Genomic DNA, 23,630 nt, shown 5'->3' on the forward strand with positions numbered 1-23,630 from the left:
AGGGCTCTCTAAAGCTCAGGCTCCACAGGAAATAATGTACACAAATGCAGTTCTGAGATCCAAAATATTGAGTAAAACAATATAAATCTCCTTTAAAACATAATAAAAGCAAAATACAAGTGGTCATCAAATGGTATTGCGAATATGTGCCAGTAATAAAGGGTAAGAATGAATGAATGAATAAATTCTTTGTTTTAATATTTAATTATATAAGTCCTTAATGTTCAGAGAGTTGCTTTTCCACCTCATTGAGCAAAAACTACCTTATCCTAACATATTAGCGCTGCAGCAGCATGTTGGTAGATGAGTAGCAGCGTCGTCTAGTGGAAAGAGCATGGGCCTGGAAGATAGAGGCCTAGGTTCTACTTCCAGCTCTGCCACTTTCCTGCTGTATAACCTCAGGCAACTCACTTAACTGCTTCTATGCCTCACTTTCCTCGTCTGTAAAATGGGGGTTTTGCCGTAATTTTTATTCCTAGTCCTGTGGGCATGGTGGTGGGAGGGAAGTCTTCAGTTACTGTGGATGCTTTTCTCGGTTTCTCTGCTTAGGTGCAGGAAGGAGGGAAAGATGGTGCTGTCACTGCCCCGCCCATTGACCATAGCCATTGTGTGCCTTGTCCCAACCAATGACTAGAGCCAGTGCGTGCATCGCCCCACCCGGGACCACAACGGTGTGTGCCTTGCTCCACCTGTCGCCTGCATCCAGTGTGTGCTGTGCTTCACCAAATGATGGCAGCCAGTGGGTGACTCAGCCTCTCCAGTGACTGAAGCCAGTGTGTCTTCAGTTCTGTGAAGCCAGTGTGTGCTTCATTCCACCCAGTGACCCTGGCCAAAGTTTGCCTCACCCTGCCCATCGACCACGGCCAGGGTATTGCTTGATCAGTCCATGACCGTGGCTAGCGTGTGCCTCACCCCGACCAATCACCGTACCTACTCAGTTCCTCAGTGGATGACTTGTCCCACCAATGACCATAGCCAGGCTGTGCCTCATTCCACCCAGTGACAGTGGCCAGCATGTGCTTTGCTCCAGCCGTTGATCGTGGCCAGCGTGTGCCTTGCTCTACCTGGCAACCCTGACCAGTCTCAAAGATTTGCCAACATTTAATGCTATATTGAATGGACTGTAATCTCCACTGAGGTCAGTCAAAGCCCGTCAAAAGTTGAGAAGGTGAGGAAGGGTTGAGGGTTTAAATAAACTTGGCAGGTACTGGAAATGAGAGACCAATATATGTAATTAAAACTCACTAAAATTTCAGCTCAAAAAGAGCGATGAATGATCTTTGAATCTCTTCAGAATTTTAGGAATGCGTTGTCTGTCTTTTTTTCTATGGTGTTGGTAAAGTGCGCACTATGTGAGAGGCTCTGTATTAAACGCTGGGGTAGGTACAAGCTAATCAGGTTGGACACAGTCCCTGTCCCACATGGGGTTCACAGCTTTAATCCCCATTTTTCAGATGAGATAATTGAGGCACAGGGAAGTGAAGTGACTTGGCCAAGATCACACAACACACAAGTGGCAGAGCTAGGATTAGAACCCATGTCCTTCTGACTCCCAGCCCCATCCCTATCCACCAGTCCATGCTGCTTCTCAATAGCCTTATGTATTTATCCTTGGTTTACGCTATTATAGTAAGGATTTTGTGGTGGTGTTATTGAAGGCCATGGAAATATGGTTCTAATTTGATGTTGCATGTAGCAATTATGTGAGAGTAAAATCTGTGACAGTTGTTCAACTCTGACCTCCAGGGAGCTGGGCAGTTTTCTGACATGATAGGTTTATATCCCATGTGTTTGAGACAACTTGGTTGGCTATGGTCATACCATATCCTTGCTGAATAGCTTTTTTCAACCTCCCTCTCTTTCTCCACCCCTCTCACATCTGATTTGTTTTGATGGAAAATGAACCAATCGGAAGTAAGCACTAACTTTAAGAAAATTTTCATTTACTGTCTAAAGATTTTGATTGGTTTCAATAGTGAATGGGAAAAAGACAATTTTTACCTTTACATTGCTATATTGCTGGAATTAAGTTTTAATATTCATAAGAGTGTGAGCTCAACTCCAGCATATTCAAACTTGAAATAGTTGAAATGTGTGAAAGTGGCGATGACAGGTTCATGTTATCACCCCCGAAATCCCTTAGTTTTGGTGGAAACTACACCTTTCCTAGATTCTCCAAGTTTGCAGTAGGTTAGAATACATCGATTGATTTTGTATTGTTGTAATTCTTTCTAATCCTCACCAGAGCCATATAATAAAGTAAAAATACTACACTGAAAGTACTTTCCCGTTCTCATATTCAACCACATTCACCCAAATGAAAAATAATTCACTGTCATTGATATCACCTTATACAATAAATGTGTGTGTGTAGGTGTGTGTGTGCACGCGCACGTGCGCGCTGGGAGGTTGGGAGGGTGCTTATGCCACAAACTAATTTCATTAGATACCTGAGTAAATGAGTCTATATAGCAGTTATAGCTCCTATAAAATAGCATTAGCAATTGCACTAAACACCTACAGCGAGCACAGAATTGTGTTAGCCACTTGGGAACATATAAAAGCAATTCCCAATGTGTTTTGTTTTAGGCAATATTTCCGAGGCTAAGTAATTATGAAATTAACTTTCTATTATTTCTTCAATTGGAAGGCATTCACTGCTCTCCCACCCCACCCCACCACCGCCCAGGAACACTTTGAGTTGTTTTCACCCTCTAGTGTGTCTGTTCACAGTGTCATTGCTAGCTATAGGTTAACCTTCATTTTCAGGGATTAGTTCTTGCTCCTAAACTCATCTTTGTTTTCCAGAGAGGTAATTTGTTAGGTTTTTTTTTGTTTTTTTCCTATCTGCCAGGCTAGATTTAGATCTGAGGATGTTTTCTTTATAATAGAAACTTTTCTTGATGGAATGGATCTCAGTTTCTTTACCTTTTACATTTTTTATCCTTTTTATTGGGGACATCCTAAGTCTCTTTGTTTCAGTGACAGGATTCTTATATATAGATATAAATATAGAGACAGATATGTACACATTCATATGTAAGAAGAGTTTTCCTCAGCTGAATTCACTCTTGTCTCCACAGTCTTGACATCCTAGCACACTCTAAAATTTCTCTCATCCATGTCATCATCATCATCATCAATGGGATTTACTTAATGCTTACTATGTGCAGAGCACTGTGATAAACACCTGGGAGAGTACAGTGTAATAGACTTGGCATTCCACGTTCCCTACCCACAGCAAGTTTATAATCTAGGGGGAGACAGTCTAAATATAAATAATGTATAATGTAAATATGTAATGTAAATAAATAATGTAAAGATATGTACATAAGTGCTATGGGATTGAGTCTGGAGTGAGTATTAAGTGCCCAAAAGTCATGTATCAACAACTTGGCCTATTGTCATTTCAAAAGCAACCTATAATTCCATCAAATCCAGTGGCCCTCTTTATAAGGTCCCCAGGATTAGAATCCCCTCCTCTCTCACACCAACCCAATTCAAAATATCACTATTTCATTCTACTCTGTAGTCAACTAATCAGTATTATTTATTAAGCTCCTTCTGTGCACGGTCCTAAGCACTTGGAGGGCTCCATAGAAGTGGAAGTCACTCTCCCAGCCCTCGAAGAGTTTACCACTTAATGGATTATATACTACTTTTTATCATATACCACTCATCATTCTCTGTAGCCTAACACTGTCTTGCAACTCTTAGTGTAACTCTTTTCTGTGAACCTCTTATCAATCTATAACACAGATTAAGCACCTTCTGGACAGAGCACTATACTTATCACCTGTGCGCTCTGCACACATTCTTTCAATCGTATTTATTGAGCACTTAGTGTATGCAGAGCACTGTACTAAGCATTTGGAAAGTACAGTTCAGCAACAGATAGAGAAAATCCCTACCCAACAATGGGCTCACACAGTAAGCGCTTAATAAATACGATAGAATGAATGAGAATCAAAGTGAGTATAATTAACTCCTTTTCTCAAAGATCTTAAAATCTATCATGTTTGATTAATAATTATTGGAATATTGGTTACATACCTATTATGTGTCATGCTCTGTTCTAAGCGCTGGGTTAGGTAGATTCAAGATGATTAGGTTGGGCACAGTCCCTGTTCCATGTGGGACTGACAGTCCAAGTAGGAGGAAGAACAGAATCCTCATTCATGATCTTTAGTCTTGTGTAATCTTCAACTCCAGCCCTGATCTCTCTCTCCTTCTCTGCAGTCGCTCGTTTCCTCCTGTCTTCAGATCATCTCTACTTGGAAGCCCTGCTGACTCTTCAAGCCTAACGTGTCCAAAACAGAATGCCTTATCTTCCTACCCAAACCCTCTCCTCCCCTCCCTGACTTTCCCATCATTGCAGACAGTACAACCACCCTCCCTGCCTTACAGGCCCATAACCTTGGCATGTCTCTCATTTAACCCACCAGTTGAATCTGTCACCAAACCTTGTCGATTCAACCTTCACAAGAATGCTAAACTCCACCCCTTATCCATCCAAACTGCTGCCATGTTAATCCAAGAATTTATCCTATCCTGCCTTGATTACCCCATCAGCCTCCTTGCTGACCTTCCTTTCTTCTATCTCTCCCCCACTCTAGTCCATAGTTCCCTCTGCTGCCCAGATCATTTATTCACAAAACCTCTCAGTCCATGTTTCCCCAGTCCTCAAGAACCTTCAGTGATTGCCCATCCACCTCCGCATCAAACAGAAACTCCTTTCCATAGGCTTTCAAAGAATCAATCACCTTGCCCCCTCCTCCCAGATTTCCAACTGCAATCACTTCTCTAATGCCAACCTAATAACTGTACCTCCTTCTTGACTATCTCCCCACCATCCTCTCACCCATGTCTTGCCTGTGGCCTGGAATGCCTTCCCTCTTCATATCAGAGAGGTGATCACTCTCTCCACCTTCAAAGCCTTATTAAAAGCACGTCTCCCAGTAGCCTCCTTTGACCAAGCCCCCATTTCTTCTTCTCCCTCTCTCTCCAGCATTACCCTTGCACTTGGATTTACACCCATATTAATGTTTCCCTCAGCCCCACAGCAGTTATGTACGTCTGTAATTCATGTACGCCTATTAATATCCGTCTCCCCCTCTAGACTGTAAGCTCGCTCTGGGCAGGGAACTTACCAACTCCATCATAGTGTACTCTCCCAAGCTCTTATACAATACTTGGTACACAGTAAGCGCTCAATAAATATGATTGATTCAATCCTTCTTTTGCTTTTGAATATCATGTAAAGGACATGAAGCTCTGCTCTGGGTCCAGTGGAGAGACCACTGCTCATGGAGAGCTGGCTGGAGCTAGCTGATGAAGGCTGAAATCTCATATGACCTTGGCAATGCCTTGTACTTTGCCCCACTTACTGTACTGTATGCTCTTGCAGGAACATGACAAAATGAGGATAGAACAGTCTGAATGGTCTGCCAAAGCCATTACCACTATTACTGATTCCACTGTATATATTCTCAGGCTTGAAGTCTGAGGACTGAAGCTCATCTGTTCCGAGTGCTTAATACAGTGCTGTGCATGCAGTAAACTCTCAAATATTACTGATCCCTGAGGAGGCTCTGTCTTCTTCTGTAGGATGTGTTCTTACCCTTGTCTGTGTTACTCAATTCATCTCTCGGAGCCATGAACTTTTATTTTTTTTTCCATCTGCCATTTTTGAGTTTCCTGTTTCCTTAGCTACCGAGGGAATATAAAAACGTTGGGGTCAGGCAGATTTCTCAAATGAAAGAGGGTGCTTTTCATTTGAATCACCTCCATTTTGATAGCTACTATTGGCTGAGGTTGGTTAAAAGAAGATATTCCACTTGAATCATTGTTGGAGTTTCTTGAACCAAGATGTAAAAAGTGTTTAGGAACAAGCTGCTACAATGGCTGTTATTATTATTGACTTTCATTTCTTCAAGATGGGGATGCTGGAACTGCTTTGTTCAGCTCCTGGTGAGAATGAATCCCACAGCCAAAATGCTGTTGTCCTTTTATCTTTGACATTTTCCCTGAGATAATAGAAACAGAATGCCAGCCCCATAAATGCATTTTGGGCCACAACAAAACACTTTTTGCATTAGGAAACAGATGATCACATTAAGAATTCTACAAATAAAAAGTGTATTTGCTTGTGATTTGGTAAGTTTTCTCACTGTAACAAGATTTATTTGTTTGCTTCGTCCACCAAGGAGGATTTTTAGTGCTTAGCTAGCAAGTCTATCCACAAGAGTATGTCAGGGGGGTAAGGAGGAGCATATATTTTTATATATTTGTAGTTCCATTTTGTAAATGTGGATTGCATGAAAAATGTTCATTCCAAACAATGCCTTTGGTGACTCCCTATTCAATCCTACCTGACACTTAGGATGGAATTATCTATTCTAGAGTAAAAAGTTAACCAAATAGGGAAAATTTTAAGAGAGGTACATAATAGAAAAAAGAAAGTATCTTCAAAGATAGTGGATGAGGGATAGGTGGTCTAGAAGACCTGAATGTGAGCCCGTCACTGGGCAGGGATTGTCTCTATTTGTTGCTGAATCTTACATTCCAAGCGCTTAGTACAGTGCTCTGCACACAGTAAGCATTCAATAAATACTATTGAATGAATCAATGAGGGGTAACAGAAAAAGATGCTACCAAGATGGATTAAAAGCAACCGGGTGAGTACTGGAGGTATTAACCAAGAGAAGGAAGTATTTACAGTTTTTGTTACAAACAGCAGGATTTTGGAGGCTCTTTTTTTTAAGAGGTAGTCTGAATACTACCAGAAAACCTAAGAGATCCACCGATGAGCTAAAATTACAGATTTATTGTACATAAAGGACTGGAATTCAATGGAAGCAAGATAAAAAAAGCCATTACATTTTAGAATAGGCTCTGTTGTAAATCAAGCCACGTTTACCCTAAAAAGGCAACTTTCTTTAAGAGCCATGCATTCTTCTCAGCAAATCATGAATGGTGAGTAACCCTGCTTTGATCTTTGCCACTATAGGTTTTCCTAGAGTACCTTACAGCGGTGCCTGAAGTAAGGCCCTTCTGAAGTGCTAGGCAAACACAAGATTGATGCTATAGGTATGTTGGTCAGATCTGGGAAAACCCATACTCTCCTTTAGGTCACTCATCGATGTGGAATCTGTAACTCCCAGACAAGCCACTGATAATTTGTGCCTTTCCTGTTTTGCCAACACCTGTGTTGTGTTGGTTTTTCACAGCATTACAAAATGTTGTTCTACTGATGCATATTAGGAGTGGTTAAAACCTTCTGGGTTAGCTGTTCTATATACTCCTGAAGTTGACTCTGATTTCTTTTTCTGCACTAGCTCTATTCATATCCCAGAATTACACCGAGCCTTCAATCTTTTGAAAAGAAAAGAGTTCAATTAATGAAATCGGGAAATGTAACGAAAGCCTGATCTTGAGTCTTCCCACAAATGCTGATTGTTACTTTTTCCCTTTTGCAGATGTGTACATTGCAATGTTGTGTACTCTGATGTGGCCGCACTGAAGTCTCACATTCAAGGTTCTCACTGTGAAGTCTTCTACAAGTGTCCTATCTGTCCAATGGCATTTAAATCGGCTCCTAGCACACATTCCCATGCTTATACCCAGCATCCTGGAATCAAGATTGGAGAACCAAAGTAAGTAATTCACATGAAAGAGAATGTCTTCTATTGAGTGTTTTACTGGTGGTAGAAAGTCAAGTTGTGTTTAACTAAGCTATCTTTGTTATTAATACAGGGGATATATGACATTCCTGTAAATTTGTCTGCTCTGAATTTACGTAAAGAAGGTTCGCATGACAAGTCTATTTTTAAAAGATGATACCTTACCTATGCTATAATTTAAAATGACTTTTTGAGAGGCAAGAAGCTTCTTTTTCCTTTTTTGTTTTGAATTGCCTTTCCTATACACACGCACACACCCCCCCCCCACACCCCCCACCCTCCAGTGAGTGTGAAAACATTTTAATTTTTTTAAAAATTGAACCATGATGCCTTTTTACTCAATACCATGTTATTATTACATTCATGAGATAGAACCTGGAAAAAACTCATTAGTCACTGTTTCCCTCCCTTCCTACCCGCCCCTACAATTCACTAAGCTTCGCTGTAGTTCTCTCTCAGAGAGCATGCAGGACCGCAGACGCTCCTTCTCAATCAATCATTCAGTTATATTTGTCTGATTCCTTACTGTGTGCAGAGCACTGTTCACTCATTCATTCACTCAGTCGATTTTATTGAGTGCTTACTGTGTGCAGAGCACTGTACTAAGTGCTTGGAAGAGTACGATACAACAATAAACACATTCTCTGCCCACAACGGGTCTAGAGGGAGAACTTACTAAGCACTTGGGAAAGTACAGTATTAATAATGTTGGTATTTGTTAAGCGCTTACTATGGGCCGAGCCCTGGTCTAAGCGCTGGGGTAGACAGAGGGGAATCAGGTTGTCCCATATGGGGCTCACAGTCTTAATCCCCATTTTACAGATGAGGTCACAGGCACCGAGAAGTTAAGTGACTTGCCCACAGTCACACAGCTGACAAGTGGCCGAGCCGGAATTCGAACCCATGACCTCTGACTCCAAAGCCCATGCTCTTTCCACTGAGCCACGCTGCTTCTTGTACAGGGTTGGCAGACACAATCCCCACCCATAAAGAGCTTGCAGTCTAGTGGGAGAGATAGCAAAATTAGGTTTCAGATAGGAGAAGTGTTGGAGTGCAAGGATATGATTGCCCTGCTTGGATTCCATGTGATTGAACATATTACAATCTAATCACGTCCCATTAAAAGACTGTAGCTCTGAAAAATTGAGCTGTTTTTACTTGCCGTCCTTGACAGAATTGCACTACAATGGCTTTTTGTCTAATTACCAAGCAGAGAATAAAAGTTAAGACAATTTGGGTTGCACACCAGGCTACCAGTGGACCATTTCATGTGTTTGGCAGGCCACTAATAGAGCACTTTCATTTAACCAATGTTGCTCTTTGATGAAGGGGCAGGCCTCCCTTGAATTCTATGTTATTAAAAAGCTTTCTGTGTATATAAAAATACCATGTGAACCTTAGTTCATTAATCCTGAAGACACCCTTGTGAGTTAATCACGTGGGAAGTATCATCATCATATCCTCAACACTATTGTCTCTAGGATTGGAGATACTGAAGCAGAGAGAGAGAGAGTGAGTGACTCTCCTCCTTCTTCCCTCCGTCCCCCCCGACACCTCATAGAAAGTTATTGGTAGGTCACAGCTGACCTCTTGCCCATATCCTCCCTCTGTCCCTCCTCAGACAGATAATTACTCTTCCCCACTTCAAAACGTTTGCACATCTCCTCCAAGAAGCCTTCCCTGACTAAGCCATCTTTTCCTCCTCTCCCACTCTCTTCTGCATCACCTTGACTTGCTCCCTTCATTCAACCTCCCTCCCATCCCCACAGCACATATATATGTGTAATTTATTTATTATTTATTTATGTATATTAATGTCTGTCTCCACCTCTAGACTGTGAGCTCATTGTGGACAGGGAATGTCTCTTGTTGTTTTGTACACTCTCAAGCGCATAGTGCAGTGCTTTGCACAGTAAGCACTCAATACGAGAATGAATGAGAAGTAGAACTAAGTTTTCTGTCCAGAATCCATTCATGTAATCACTTCCTGGGCACTGTGCCATCTGCCTGACAATGCATTTCCTGGGCAGCATTGGGATACTCATGGAAATATTTTTTTGTTTTTTTTGTGAGATGCAGATGAAATCCAGAGTTTTAAATGTCTGAAAACTAAGCTGGCGGAGAGTTTCCCCAATCCATCAGTCAGTCCATCCATCAGTGATATGTATTGAGCACTTACTGTGTGCAGAGCACTGTACTAAGCTCTTGGGAGAGTACAGTTCAATAATAATAATAATCATAATAATAGTGCTTGTTAAGCATTTACTATTACAAGTACTATTCTAAGCGCTGGAATAGATACAAATTAATCAGGTTGGTAGACATGATCCCTGCCCTCAAGGAGCTTACAGCATACCCATCATTCACAGCCAGTCCAAGGTTTCATGGTTTCTCAGTGACAGTGCCTTTGTCTGCTACAATAAGATACAAGCAAGCAACAGAAAACTAGCGGTTCATTCCTACAGTGAAAAGATTAAGATACCTTCTACCTTTGGGGACTTTTCCAAAGAGGAAAAGATTAAGAGTTCGTATCTATAAATCTAGATGTTAACTGGAAGTGTTGCCATTTCTCTGTTTCCACAAAGCAATGTAAAATGCATATGCTGACCAGTTTATGCTTATGCAGTAAGACCGATGCGGACAACATTACACAAGCACGCCCTTCCATGCCCAGAGAAGTTAGTCTCCCAGTTGTATTCCACAGAAATGTGGGCATTACTCTCCTTTGCTTGGAGCTTGTTCTTCCTCCCCAGGAGAGGTAGAACTGTTCAGCTGTCACTGAGATCCTGAGTAGTGTTCTCCCTTTTCCACTCCCCAGCACCACCTTTCCACTTGTCCCTAGCCCAGGAATCTCTGGGAAGGGACTGCTGAATCCAGCAGAGATAAGGTCTGTGGGGGTGGAGGATTTGCCACTATGGGAATGGGAGGGTGAGTTTAGAACCTGAAGGTCAACAAAGGAGGCAGGAGGGCCTGACCAATCCAACTGCAAGTCGCTCCATGCTGGGGTGGAATGATAGGGAGGGGCAAGCAGGGGAGGAGAAGATGGCAGGAACCAAAGGAGATGGAATTTCTGGACAGAGGGCTAGAGCCTGCAGCGCTGCAGAGTCAAGATTCTTCCTCCCAATCATCTGACTCAGTGGTTGTGTGGAAAGAAATGGAAAATGTGTGCCCGTGTGCACATACACACACACACACACACACACTTTCTCCCACGTATTCCACAAAAGCATGTAGAGGGAGTAATAAAAATCAATTTTCATAAGCATATAGTCTACTTTTATTACACAACCGTATTCAAATTGTATACTACATGTGGCTATCAAAAAGTTATTGATTATATTTTCAAAAAAGTCTCTTCCACTTTCTCTTCATCCGTGAACTCATCCATGGATTTTTCATGCACCTGTTATATATAAAGAAGCACAAATATATTCACATTGGACTCTTTTCCCTTTTTCTGTTCTGGTCCCTGATTCTCTCTCTCCCCATTGTGTATCAAGAAGTTGTGTCCAACGGGATCATCAACTCAGCCAACCACTGGTATTTATTGAGTACTGGGAACTGTGTGTTTCAATTCTATTGTACTTTCTTGAGAGAGTGCTTTTATTTATATGGTGTATATATAAATGGTATTTATTGAGTACCTAGTGAATGTAAAGCACTCTCTCAAGAAAGTGCAGTAGAAGCGAAACACACAGTTCCCAGTCCTCAAGGAATATGTAATTTAATGAGACAGTCAGATGTATTTTATTTACAAATGGTGGGAGCTGAAGAAAGAACAGGGATATTAGTAGTACAACTATGATGTCAAGGTGAAATAGCTGAATAAATAATTGAATATGCAAATAAATACACAGATATGCAAAAGTGCAGAGGATAGGAATTAAAGACAAAAGTACTTGGGTTTCTGTACATCTTCATATATTCTCCCATTTCCCCTATCTGTAATGTATTTTAATATCTGTCTCTCCTCTAGATTGTAAATTCCTTGGCAGGGATCATGTCTGCCAACACTATTGTATTATACCCTCCCAAGAGCTTACCACGGTGCTCTGCATACAGTAAGCTCACAATAAATGCCATTAATTGATTGATAGGACTTATTCAGGGATAGTTTCCTGCAGAAGATGGGATTTTAAGAGAACTTTGAAAACTGGAACAGCTGTAACCTAGCATATTTTGGGTGCAAGAAAGTAATTCTAGGCTGAGAGAACAGAGTGAATGACAGGTTAGAGTTGTGAGAGTGGAGAGTAAAGTGCAGTTGGAAAGTGTGTTAGAGAGGAGCATGGGGGTGAGCCAGAGAGAGTGTGAGGTTGGAGGAGTGGAGGAATGACTGCTGGTATATGAGGGCACGAGCTGGGAGAGAACCTTGACATCAACTGCAAGGAGTTTTGTTTGATGTGGAGCAAGATGCAGAGCTTTTGGAGTGTTTTAAGGAGTGGAGAAAGGGGTGCCAAACAACATTTAAAGAACATGATCTAAGACAGTGAGGAGTTGAGTATAACATCAAGATTTTGGGTTTGAGAGACAGGGGAGATGGTAGTGTTATCACCAGATGGGAAGGTTAGGAGGAGGAGTTGATTTAGAGGGAGGATAAAGTCCAATTTTAGACATGTTTGAGATGTCTGGGAGGCTTCCAAGTGGAGAATTCCTGCAGGCAAGAATAAAGACTGGAGGTTGACTGGGTAGTCAACCTTGGCATCTGAAACAGTTTTAGCCCCGAGAGCTTTCATTTCAGAGCTAGTTCACTAGCTATGTTTGACTTGGGGTTGGGGGTGGAGGGGCTGGACAGAGACACAGGGAGGGCAAATGAAGAGTAAGCAGTGCAGAGGAGGTAGGAGACCCAGAGCCTGAGATTTGGGTGCCATCCCTCTAGACTGTAAACTTGTTGTAGGCAGGGAATCTCTCTACCCACTCCGTTAGAATGTACTCTCCAAAGCTCTTAATAACGCAGTAAAGATGTTATCTGTTAAGCACTTATTATGTGCCAGGCACTGTACTAAGCATTGAGAGAGGTGGATACAAGCAAATCGGGTTGGTCACAGTCTGTTTCATATGGGGCTCATAGTCTCAATCCCCATTTTATAGATGGGGAAACTGAGGCACAGTGAAGTGAAGTGACTTGCCCAAGGTCATACAGCAGACAAATGGCAGAGTGAGGATTAGAACCAATGACCTTCTGACTTCCCGGTCTGTGCTCTATCCACTACTCCATGCTGCTTCTCGATCAGGATAGCTCAGGGAGAAAAGAGTGGTAGAGCCAGCCCCTGAGAGAGTCCACTGAAGAGAAAATCGGATGGTCGCAGGGGAATGGATTGCTATTGAGACAGGTGCCTCCCACCTTTGAAGGATAAACTTCATCCTTCATCTTTAGGGGCAGAGAGGAGGGATACCTGGGCACAGACTAGGTATTTCTATTAATAAATATACAAGCACATGCTCATATCTCCCACTTCATTACACACATACATACACCCAAACACCCACATTAAAAAAAAATTACTACCATAGGCATTCTACACACACTTATAAATGCACAGACCACCTTCCCCTTCTCACAATCCATGTATACATACCTATATCTCCCCACATAAATATAGACATATGCCAGGACCCATACATGCTTATCCAGAGAAGCTAAGATCACCAGTTGGGGTACACATGTGGCCATGTACAGAGACCCAGAAAAACTTCCCAGGATGCACAGTCACAAAAACACAAGTACACTCAGTAGCAAGAGACAGAGAGAGACCCAGAAGGATTCAGGTTCCAGAAAAAGCAACAGGTAGGAAGAAAGCAGGAGGGAAAAAATAGAAATGAAATTGAGAAGCGGGAGAGAATGAGAAGCGTATAATCTAGTGAACCCAGACAAAGCCCAGATAATAGTTTTGATATGCATTATACAGTTTTCCCATTATTAGGGAGTTATGATTTTTAGAAATCGTGCTTTAAAGAAAATGCACATTAAATTACCTCAGTGTGAGTGACGTAGCCCAACTATTACTTTTGAAGAGACATTGCAATCTGTTCAGATAGACCTACATTTTTGGTAGAACATCTTCTAATTCCCTAATTGGGTTCTATCCATTTGTATAATGAAAACATGAAGCATAGGAGAACCGAGTGGGCTGTGTTTTATAATTGAAGACCAACTATGGTTTTTAGGATTCTTTAGATCACACAAATGCTATTATATGATGATTGAATAAAGATAGAATGAAAGGAAATGGACTTACGCTGCAGCACGAAGAATTTAGTTGGGAGTAAGGTAGATGAAATGACCACTGAGGGAGACTGGGGAAACTCCTTTTCCCAAAAGATTTTTTTTAAAAGAGCAATATAGAGATTATTAGCTATGTGGTATGGTTGGGGTGGGGCTCTGCCTGAAAGCAGAAGAATAGAGAGCACACTCTAGAAATTCTAAAATTCTGTTTTAAAAATTATGCTGGAGTTGATTTTAAAATGGTTAATCTTGAAATGCCTCCATATTCAGTATTTTGGAAACATAAAAATTTTAAAATGTTCAATTGTTTCTTAAAATTCCTTAATTAGTTCAATCAGAACGAGGGCTCAGTATAACTTCTATATTGTGGTAATCAGCAGATTTTGCCACCATGCCTTTAAGCAAAAATAAGTTCACTTGCTCCAACCCAGAGAAGCTGCTGAACAACAAAAAAAAAGTATTTCATTTCCTATTAAATTTAGAATTGTTAAATTAGCCTCCCTAAGTAAAACTTTGGTTCTCAAAATTGTCTCTACTTTTATCATTCTAGCTGCTTCGAAATTAGTCTTCATTAGCTTCTCCTAATAAATTCATTTGAGTTTTAATAATAGTTTATCTCTCAGAAACCCAAACCAATGCATGATGGTTACTTATAGCTAGTAACAGTAGAAGGAAGCAGCATAGTTTTTTTTTTAAAATAATGCCATCTTGACATGGAAACAAACCATTGGCCACATCCCTAAATAGGGGATTCCATTTCCCAACATTTTCCAAACAAGATTTCTGTTGAGCAGTAATAATTTTCAGTGAATTATTATTATTATTTTCTTTTGGGGGGGAGACCAGCCACCTACAAATAAAAAGGAAAGCTAATTGGAGAATCATTACTGGCGTTAATTTTGTCTATAATCTCTTCGTGCTATTTTCATTTTACCTGTCTACCCCAGCGCTTAATACAATGTTTGGCAAACAAGTAAGTGCATATCAAATACCATATTATTACCTGAGAAGGAAGTAAATCAGGAAACTATTTACAGTTAGCATATGAGTTGTTTTACCTTCTGACACTCCCAAAGAGACAACATTACAGGAGGGTAGAATCTGAATTCCATTTCTTTAGTTCCAGGCAAGAGATTGTTGTGCTGAAGGGAGAAAAGAGTTGTCTTCCTGAAAGGCCCATCACAGCTGCTACATTAGGAAGAGTTTAAAATTGTCCACTCCCATTCCTCCTCCCAATACTGCTTCTCTCATCTTGACAGCCCCTCATGCCTCTTTCTTCTTGTCTGTTTTATGGTGGTTGACTAAGAATAGGTGTGTGGGTGTTTGCTTGCCTTTAAAGCAGCATTTTAAAATTTCTGTTTTAAACACATTATTGGATTATTGTGTAGCATACTTTATATGATGGCATTAGATTTTGAGGAAGGAAGGATGCAAGTGGATTTTGTCAGGGAGAGAGAGAGAGAGAGAGGAAGGAAGAAAGAAAGGAGGGAAGAAAGAAAGAACAGTTGGGGAAGAAAATTGGGTAACAATGAAGAGCAGCAGGACCAGAATAGTAGCTCCCAAACTTAGAGGCACTCATTCAGGGAATGTAAAACACCTGAGGCTAGAGGTGAGCGAATTTGAAATTTATATGAATTGAATTTTCATTTGATGGAACTAGCTACTCTAATGCTCTGTTTCATGTTCTGACATTTATGGAAATGATCTACCCCGCTTTAAGAATGCAGTCCAACTCTGCCTTCACTGGCAACAATCTAAAGCCAGAGTCCATTTCATTTTGAGGCAGCAACAAGATTAGGCAACAGGAGGGCAGAGTCTTTTTATTTTTGTCCTTTTCCTTTGACCTCCATGCCCATACACTGGCTTAAAGCAGGGGCTTCTGGGAAGGCAAAGTTGTTGTTACTATGATGATATTTGTTAAGCGCTTACTGTGTCCAGCACTGTTCTAAGCACTGGGGTAGATATAAGTTAATAAAGTTGGGCACAGTAGTTCCACTAACGCATGCCTCCTGGTCAACAGGGAGTAAAATATGAAATTCTATGCAAGCTGGAAACTATGTCACATAGTTTAAATTCATTTTTCACTTTTCCAGTCTTTCACTTTTTAAAACCAGCACCTCCCATTACTGAACCCCTTCTAAATTGCCTGTATTCTTTATAATGGAAGTGAGTCGTCGTAGGCAATAGGATAATGAATAGGGTAAGCTATTTATTTTTGTTAGGTGTCATTCAACTCATCCAGCTCAAAAAAAGAGACTTCTGGACAATCAGGGTTTCCTCATTCTGGCTTCCTGGGAGTGTGGGGTGCAAAGAGTAGATTTTTTAACAATTTCACCCTCCTCCTTCACTATCTACAATGTATTTCCTTATTGTGTCCTCTTTGATTGGACTGCTGAAAAATGATGGGAATTAATTTTCAGTAAATATGAATGTATCAGTAGTAGTTATTGAGCACCTACTGTTTTTTGAACATTGTACTAAGTGCTTGGGAGAGTACAGTATAATTAGTAGACACAATCCCTGCTCTGAAGGAACTTAGAATCTAGCAAAGGCAATAGATGCTAACATCAATTAGAAGGTATGGTCAATCAATCAATTGTATTTATTGAACACTTACTGTGTGCAGAGGACTGTACTAAGCGCTTGGGAGAGTGCAATATAACATTGTATGTAACAATGTATAATTATATAATTAATGCATATATAATTATATGTAATTGTGTATAACTATGCAGTATAACACAGTGAGCTTACAGTCAAGAGAGGGAGACAAATGTTAATATAAATAAATCATCTAAACTGTAGTGGTGTCTCTACAGTGTAGCACAAGGACTGACCAGGCAAGTGTGAAGTCACTATTTCAGTACTAAATGAGACTCCACACCCTTATGAAAGATGGCCCGTGGAGATGGAATCTGGATATGCCTTATTTCGGAGAAGTGTTTTCTCTTCCAAGAGAGGAACAGTGTGGTCTAACGGAAAGAACATGGGCCTGGGAGTCAAAGAACCTGAGTTGTAATCCTGGTTCTGCTGTTTGCCTGCTGGGAGACCTTGGTTAAGTCTCTTAACCTCTCTGTGCCTCAGTTTCTTCATTGTAGAAATGAGATTCAGTATCTAGTCTCCCTCCTACTTAGAATCTCCCTCCTACTTAGACTGTGAGCCCCATATGGGACAGAGTCTGTGTCCGACCTGATTAACTTTGATCTACGGCAGTGCTTAGAACAGTTCTTGATACATAGTAAGTACTTAACAAATATTATTATTATTATCATTTTGTAGGGGCAGCTGACTTCCAAATCTGCCCTGTTGTAGTAGCCTGGTGATGCTGTACTGTTTCCTAAAACAAACTCTCCCTTGCCTGCAAATGCCCTGTGCTGATACTCCTGTAATTTTCTGGCTCCAGCCTGTCTAGTTGTGTGGAGAATAACTGCACATTTTTTATTGCTATTGCTCATTGGTGGGTTTTTTTTTCCTTGCTTTTTCCACTGCTTTTCACAAGAAAGTGGAAAAAACCCTATCAGTCTTTACTAAGACACTCGAAGTATTATTCTGAGTGATGGCCTACCAAATGGATGAAAGGACAGTGGTGTTTGCCGTTCTTCAGGCCTGAGAGTTATTCTGTTTGTGACCAAAGCCTGCACTTGTTCTCCTTGCTTACCACGTGGAAATTCTACTGGGCACAGGGGAATTGATGATATAATGGAGCTATCTAGTCTGCAGAAACAACTCTAGCACAAGACTCTGAGCCCCTTGTGGAAATGATTTCAACCCTCTTAGCCTGTATCTACAACAGCACTTAGTACAGTGCCTGGCATGTAGTAAGAACTTAACAAATACCATGAAAAGGGCCTTCTCACGGTACTTAGCAAAAGGTACTTATGACTTCCCACCATATAACAATACTGCAGGGTGAATCAACAATAAAACTTTGTACTATAAATCCACTTGGTTCCACAGACATGAATTTTTATTTACCACTTCAAAATATTTTGAAATAATGAACTACAAATAATGAACCATTTCCAACTATGATGATCAATTTTTACCTCTAGAGATAAATTGTTTTCCCCAATACTTTTGGAATAAAATTATTTCTTTAAAAGTAAAATGATGTCATTTCATTGAGATAACACTTTCTCATTTAAATGTGAACAGAAACATGTTCCTTAAACTGAGGAAACCTTCCCCTCCGCCTCTGCCAAATTCTGAGATTTTTGTGTTTATTTCTATGAGCGCTTTCAAGAAAAAACATGAGTTTCTCCTCAAGAATTTTCTGGGAAGCAGAGTGGTCTAGGGGATAGAACATGGGCCATGGGTGGTCTAGGGGATAGAACATGGGCCATGGGAGTCAAAAGGACTGGAGTTCTAATCCCAGCTCAGTCATTTGTCTGCTGTGTGACCTTGGGCAAGTTGTTGGTGTCACAGGAGTGTTCCCCAAATGGCAAAGTGTCAGAAAAGATATATATATATATATATACAGAGTCATGTATATATAGCCCTGTCTTCAGAGCAAAAGACAAAACTCTAGGTCAGCCTTAAGAGAGGCAGGTCCCATTTGGGGCTTTTGTGAGAAGGCCGATGTACCTTTCTTTTCCCTCTTTAATTCTCTCTTCCAAAATCTAAGACCTTCTTTTCCTTTCCTATACAACCTTGTTTTTAATACAGCTAAAAAGGTAAAGGAGTCTGGGGGTTTGGGGGAGAGAATTGGAGGTTGGGAGTATGGGGGAGAAAAGGAAAACAATTTGCACTTTTCCCAGTAAAAATGGCAATCTTAGAGGCAGATATCAAGTGTTCGGAATCCACTCCAGCCAGTCCTGATTAATTCACAGGCTTTAACTGAGTATAAAAAGTCACTCTTTTCTAATACTGAATCAACTCCCCTCCTTTCTCATATGCTGCCTAGATCATAAATTACTGCTATGCTAATCCCTTGAATATGGAAGAAAGCATTAATGTTCTCTACAAAGTTGCTAAGATTACCTCTAGGACCCAACAGGAACAGAGAGCCCATGATCCCTAGCTTTTCACCACTTCTCAGATACCTGCCCTTTAGGCCTGAGTTTTAATTCTGGAAATCTGAATGAGGCTTAGAAGTTAAAGAGGGCTAGGGTATCCTATTTGTTTGACTGTTCTTCCTTGGAAGGTTTGGGCTTATTGCCATGGAGCTCTGTTCTGTCAGTCTTGGGCTTTATGTCCAGATAAGAACCTTTCTTTGGTTGGGTCAGATGCCTTGAGCAGGATCTGGTGCTATGTAGTGCTTGCAGGGCTCAGAGAAAAGTAGATTAGATTGTCACTTTACTGATGGAACTCTCCTGGTGGTTATTTTTGATCAGTATTGCATATTTGGAGGAAACATGTCACAGAAATGATGGTTTTAATTTCGGCTGTGTTATCTTTTCAAGCCCATTGTGTCTTAGTGAGACTATTTTCCATTAATAATAGAAAATTTAAAATAACCTTTGGCTCTCCTGATGATGTTTTTAGCAAACAAATTTTACTTCAAAATTAGGTTAAAATAATTTTTTTCTCACTCCGAAGTGATATTAAACCCAAAACCTAGACCATAAACTTGATTTGTAAATTCATAAATGTTTAAATAAATAAAGCTACTGATATTAAAGAAACAAAACAGTAATTTTATTAGTTGTGGTCCACATAAAGTATAAGTGTATAATTAAATGCTATGTGAAATAGGAAATGTTTCTCATCATTGTTTAAATGAAATGAACAAATACTCTAATTCTATTTAAATTTTTAGAAAAGGATGTCATTATCTGCATAGTACAGTGGGATGGGCGGACGGAGTGTTAGATATGGTCCTGTTCAGAAGTAAGAGGATAGAATATTATTTAAGGATTCATCATTGGTTGATCTAGCCTCAATATGGATATTTTCTGTATCCCTGTCTTGATAGTGATTGTCCATTTCTCTCTAGAGATAAAAATTGATCATCATAGTTGTGAATGGTTCATTATTTGTAGTTCATTATTTCAAAATATTTTGAAATGGTAAATAAGAATTATTGTCTGTGGAACCAAGTAGATTTATAGTACAAAGTTTTATTGTTGATTCACCCTTCAGTATTGTTATATGGCGGGAAGTCATAAGTACCTTTTGCTAAGTAGTTTATATCTTTTATGCATCCTAAGGAAGCATGTGCCCCCTAATGATAATAATGGTACTTGTTAAGCACTTACTATGGGCCAAACTCTATTCTAAGCCCTGGAGTAAATACAAGTTAATCAGGTTGGATGCAGTCCCCGTTCCACACTGGGCTCACACTCTTAATCCCCATTTTTTACAGATGAGGAAGCTGAGGCACAGAGAAGTAAAGTGATTTGCTCAAGGTCACAAAGCAGACAAATGACTGAGCCGGGATTAGAACTCCAGTCACTTTTACTCCCAGGCCTTTGTTCTATCCACTAGACCACCCTGCTTCCCAGAAAATTCTTGAGGAAAAGCTCATGTTTTTTTCCTGAAAGTGCCCATAGAAATAAACACAGAAGTCTCAGAATTTGGTGGGGGTGGAGTGGAAGGTTTCCTTAGTTTAAGGAATATGTTTCTGTTCACATTTAAATGAAGTGTTATGTGAATGAAATGCCATCTTTTTACTTTTAAAGAAGTAATTTTATTCCGAAAGTACTGGGGAAAATAGGGCTATTAAAATAGCGTTGCCACCAACTTTACACCTATTCATTTCTCATGGGAGTTATTTCAGTAATTAATGAGAAAACAGAAGAAGATAATATAAGTCCTGTAAATAGCAATTACTTCTTAAAAGCTAACTCAGGAAATTTAAATCAGGGATTTTAAGTTCAAGAATGGCATTAAGGAAGAACAGATTGAAGAGGAAAAGAGGCTGTTAGTTTTTATGTCCCCATCTTAATTTTTACCCCAGAAATGATGCAGGGGGCCTTATCCCTTTCTTCTTTTTCTCCTTCCTTGACCTCCACATTCATCCACTCTCAGTTGGTTTCCCTCAGCTTCCCCCTAGTATTCTTTATGTCTATTCCCACAGCTCTTCAAAGGAGAGGAAGGTTCACTAGGAGGCCCTGCACAAACCAACATAATGGAAAAGGGGAGACTCTCGTGCTGAGGCCAGAACTGTTTCTAAGTGACTGATCAAATCCATTTCAAGGAAGAGATTGTAGGGACAATCTAGGGTCATGACATATCCTGACAACTTGTGCCCAGGACTTTCAGAGTGTGTGTGTGTGTGTGTGTGTGTGTCTGTGTGTCTGTGTGTCTGTGTTTAGAGGGCAGGAGGGGGGAGAGGGGAGGGATGAAGAGATGATCTGGGAATTCACAGTTGCTGAAAAGTAGTACCTCAGGTAGCTAACGAGAGAGGTAGTAACTGTTGAATGTTCAGTAGCCTAGCATTCTGCCTGGAAAATGAAATCAAGCTTCAGCACTTGAAACACTAACTTGCTTGTGATTTCTTTTTTTCATTTCCTCCTTGTTGGCCCACCCCTTTGGCCACCATGATGGAATTTATTGTTTAAATTTGGACATAGAAAAACTTGTAAAAACTGCTCACCTCAAAAGTGATCGATTTAGACATTGAAGAAGAGTCATAATTGTCTTACCTCAGATGCTAATTGAACAGTCAGATTCAGGATGCAATCTAAAGTCAGCTAAATGCCTAAGATGATTTTAAGCAGTATGTACATTGGAGACCCCTACTAGTGGTATATCTAGGATAATGAAAGCCAAAGTATATTTTGTGGCTGCACTAGCAGCTAAGTGTAGGCTCATAGGACAATGGGCGTGTTTGCTTACCCTCTCCTGTCAAATTAAGTTTCCCGTCAAATCTGTCAGGATATTTTATTTATGAATTTATAAGAGGTGAAAAGACCCATCACTTCAGGCTTTGATGAGTAGGTATTGGAGTGCTCCTTTATTTCAAATGGAAGAATGAGTCAAGTGGTAACCAGTTCTTTTTTCAGATGTCATTTAGTTGAGCACAATTCATTTTATTGTGTATGTTTATTCTCGATGTACTTGTGCCTCCTGATAACACCAGTTGTAAAATAACAGTTCCTACGACTTAAGCGATCGGGCATAACTGACGTTATTTTTACTGAACTTCTTCTGTTTTTAGAATAATATATAAATGTTCCATGTGTGACACTGTGTTTACCCTGCAACCCTTGCTGTATCGCCACTTTGACCAACACATTGAAAACCAGAAGGTGTCTGTTTTCAAGTGTCCAGACTGTTCTCTTTTATATGCACAGAAGCAACTTATGATGGACCATATCAAGGTGTGTGGGCATCTCTCATCTTTAAATTCACTGGCAGATTGGTTTATTGGTAGTAGGTCAAGGCAAACGCTATAAAGGAAGGGATGGGTGCATACTCTTGTTAAGAGCAATTTGCAGGTTAATATCTTCTAAGCCGTGCAACTCTAGACTGCTCTCGTTCAAAGCTGTGATGTGGATAATTGTAAAAGTTAACTAATGACGACTCTAACTGCATGTAGTTAACTTTACATTTTATATTATTTTGGGGCATCAGTAGTAATTTCACAATTTAACATTTTTCTGCGAACCAGCCAGTACTACTTTATTCAAAGAAACAGACACTATCCTTGCAGAAGGACATCTGAGTGGCATTAGTGGGAACATAGAATCATGTTTGTGTGCATATGCATTCATGTATATATGCATATATCTATAGTATGTGTGTATATAAATATTCTGAAAGTATCTCATTTTCACCATAGCCTTACCCCTGTTTTTTGATTCTTCTTTTAGAGGGTGCAGATAAACTGGCCAATAAATGACTAATATGGAGTCTGATAAAATAAGGTGCAGGTAATTTTCGAAGTCTGCAGGCTAGTTCTGGAAATTTTTTCCTTGAATCCCATCCATTTTATGGCCCAGTCTGACTGGTAGAACAATCTTGTTCCCTTGTGAGTTGTGTGACAGTGCTTGCCCTCTTTCTTCCTCCTTTACCTTCCCACCCCAACCATGTATGAACTTGCCAGTTATTCAGTTTAGTGGGTGAAAAATGCCTTTTTAAACTGAGATGTAATACCCTGCAAACATGGAATCTCGTTTTTGCTTAAATTTCAACTCTCCATTTTAATGCCAGAATGGCACTGCAATAACTGCTGTCTGGTCAAAACTCCAAAAAAGAGATAGCTTTAATTGCAAAACTACCCATAGCGCTTCTAGTCTTTCAGCGACCAAGTAAATCGATTTTTCTAGTTCTAAAGCCCTTGTTTTCTCTGAGTTGAACATGACTGAATACATTCCTGAAGTGTATCTTTATTGCCCAATGTCCACATGCCTAGTCATGTCATTTCTTATTGAGAATGTGAACTGTGTCACTCTCAGTTAGATGTAGTCTTTGCCATTCAAGTATATCATGATTAAGTGTGAGTAAAAGGAAAACACATTTTAATGGAAAATAAATTCTATATTCTCACTTGTATAAATTTGGTTTTAAAAAAAACCTTTAAAGGTGGTTTTAAAGGAGCAGTTATTCAGTTCTTCCCAATAAACATATATTTCTTTGTAAAGGAAATGGAAATTTTGGATGGATTAATGGGATCTAAGCACTTTAATTTTTTCAAATAAACATAGGAATTTTTAAAATTATAATGGTATTAATTTTATAGTTCCTCCATTCCAAGCTTGGAGGGTTAGGTTTTAAATAAGCAGGTCATACATAGCCCTCCCTCACATAGGGCTCACAATCAAAGTGGGAGGAAGAGCAGG

At 40.1% G+C, this 23,630-nt stretch overlaps 1 protein-coding gene across 4 annotated transcripts in view; it reads left to right on the top strand.

Annotated features, from left to right (window-relative positions):
- The window catches only part of ZNF532 (zinc finger protein 532), a 127,458-nt gene that overhangs the window by 61,448 nt on the left and 42,380 nt on the right, over nucleotides 1-23,630 (top strand). For all 4 annotated transcript variants that reach the window (XM_029060118.2, XM_029060119.1, XM_029060120.2 and 1 more), the window contains 2 exons: nucleotides 7,479-7,655; nucleotides 22,007-22,169. In XM_029060118.2, coding sequence (XP_028915951.1) covers nucleotides 7,479-7,655; nucleotides 22,007-22,169 — 340 coding nt within the window. The remainder of the gene's footprint in view (nucleotides 1-7,478; nucleotides 7,656-22,006; nucleotides 22,170-23,630) is intronic.

Source organism: Ornithorhynchus anatinus, chromosome 3 (genome assembly GCF_004115215.2).
Source record: "Ornithorhynchus anatinus isolate Pmale09 chromosome 3, mOrnAna1.pri.v4, whole genome shotgun sequence".
NCBI classification, from domain to species: domain Eukaryota; kingdom Metazoa; phylum Chordata; class Mammalia; order Monotremata; family Ornithorhynchidae; genus Ornithorhynchus; species Ornithorhynchus anatinus.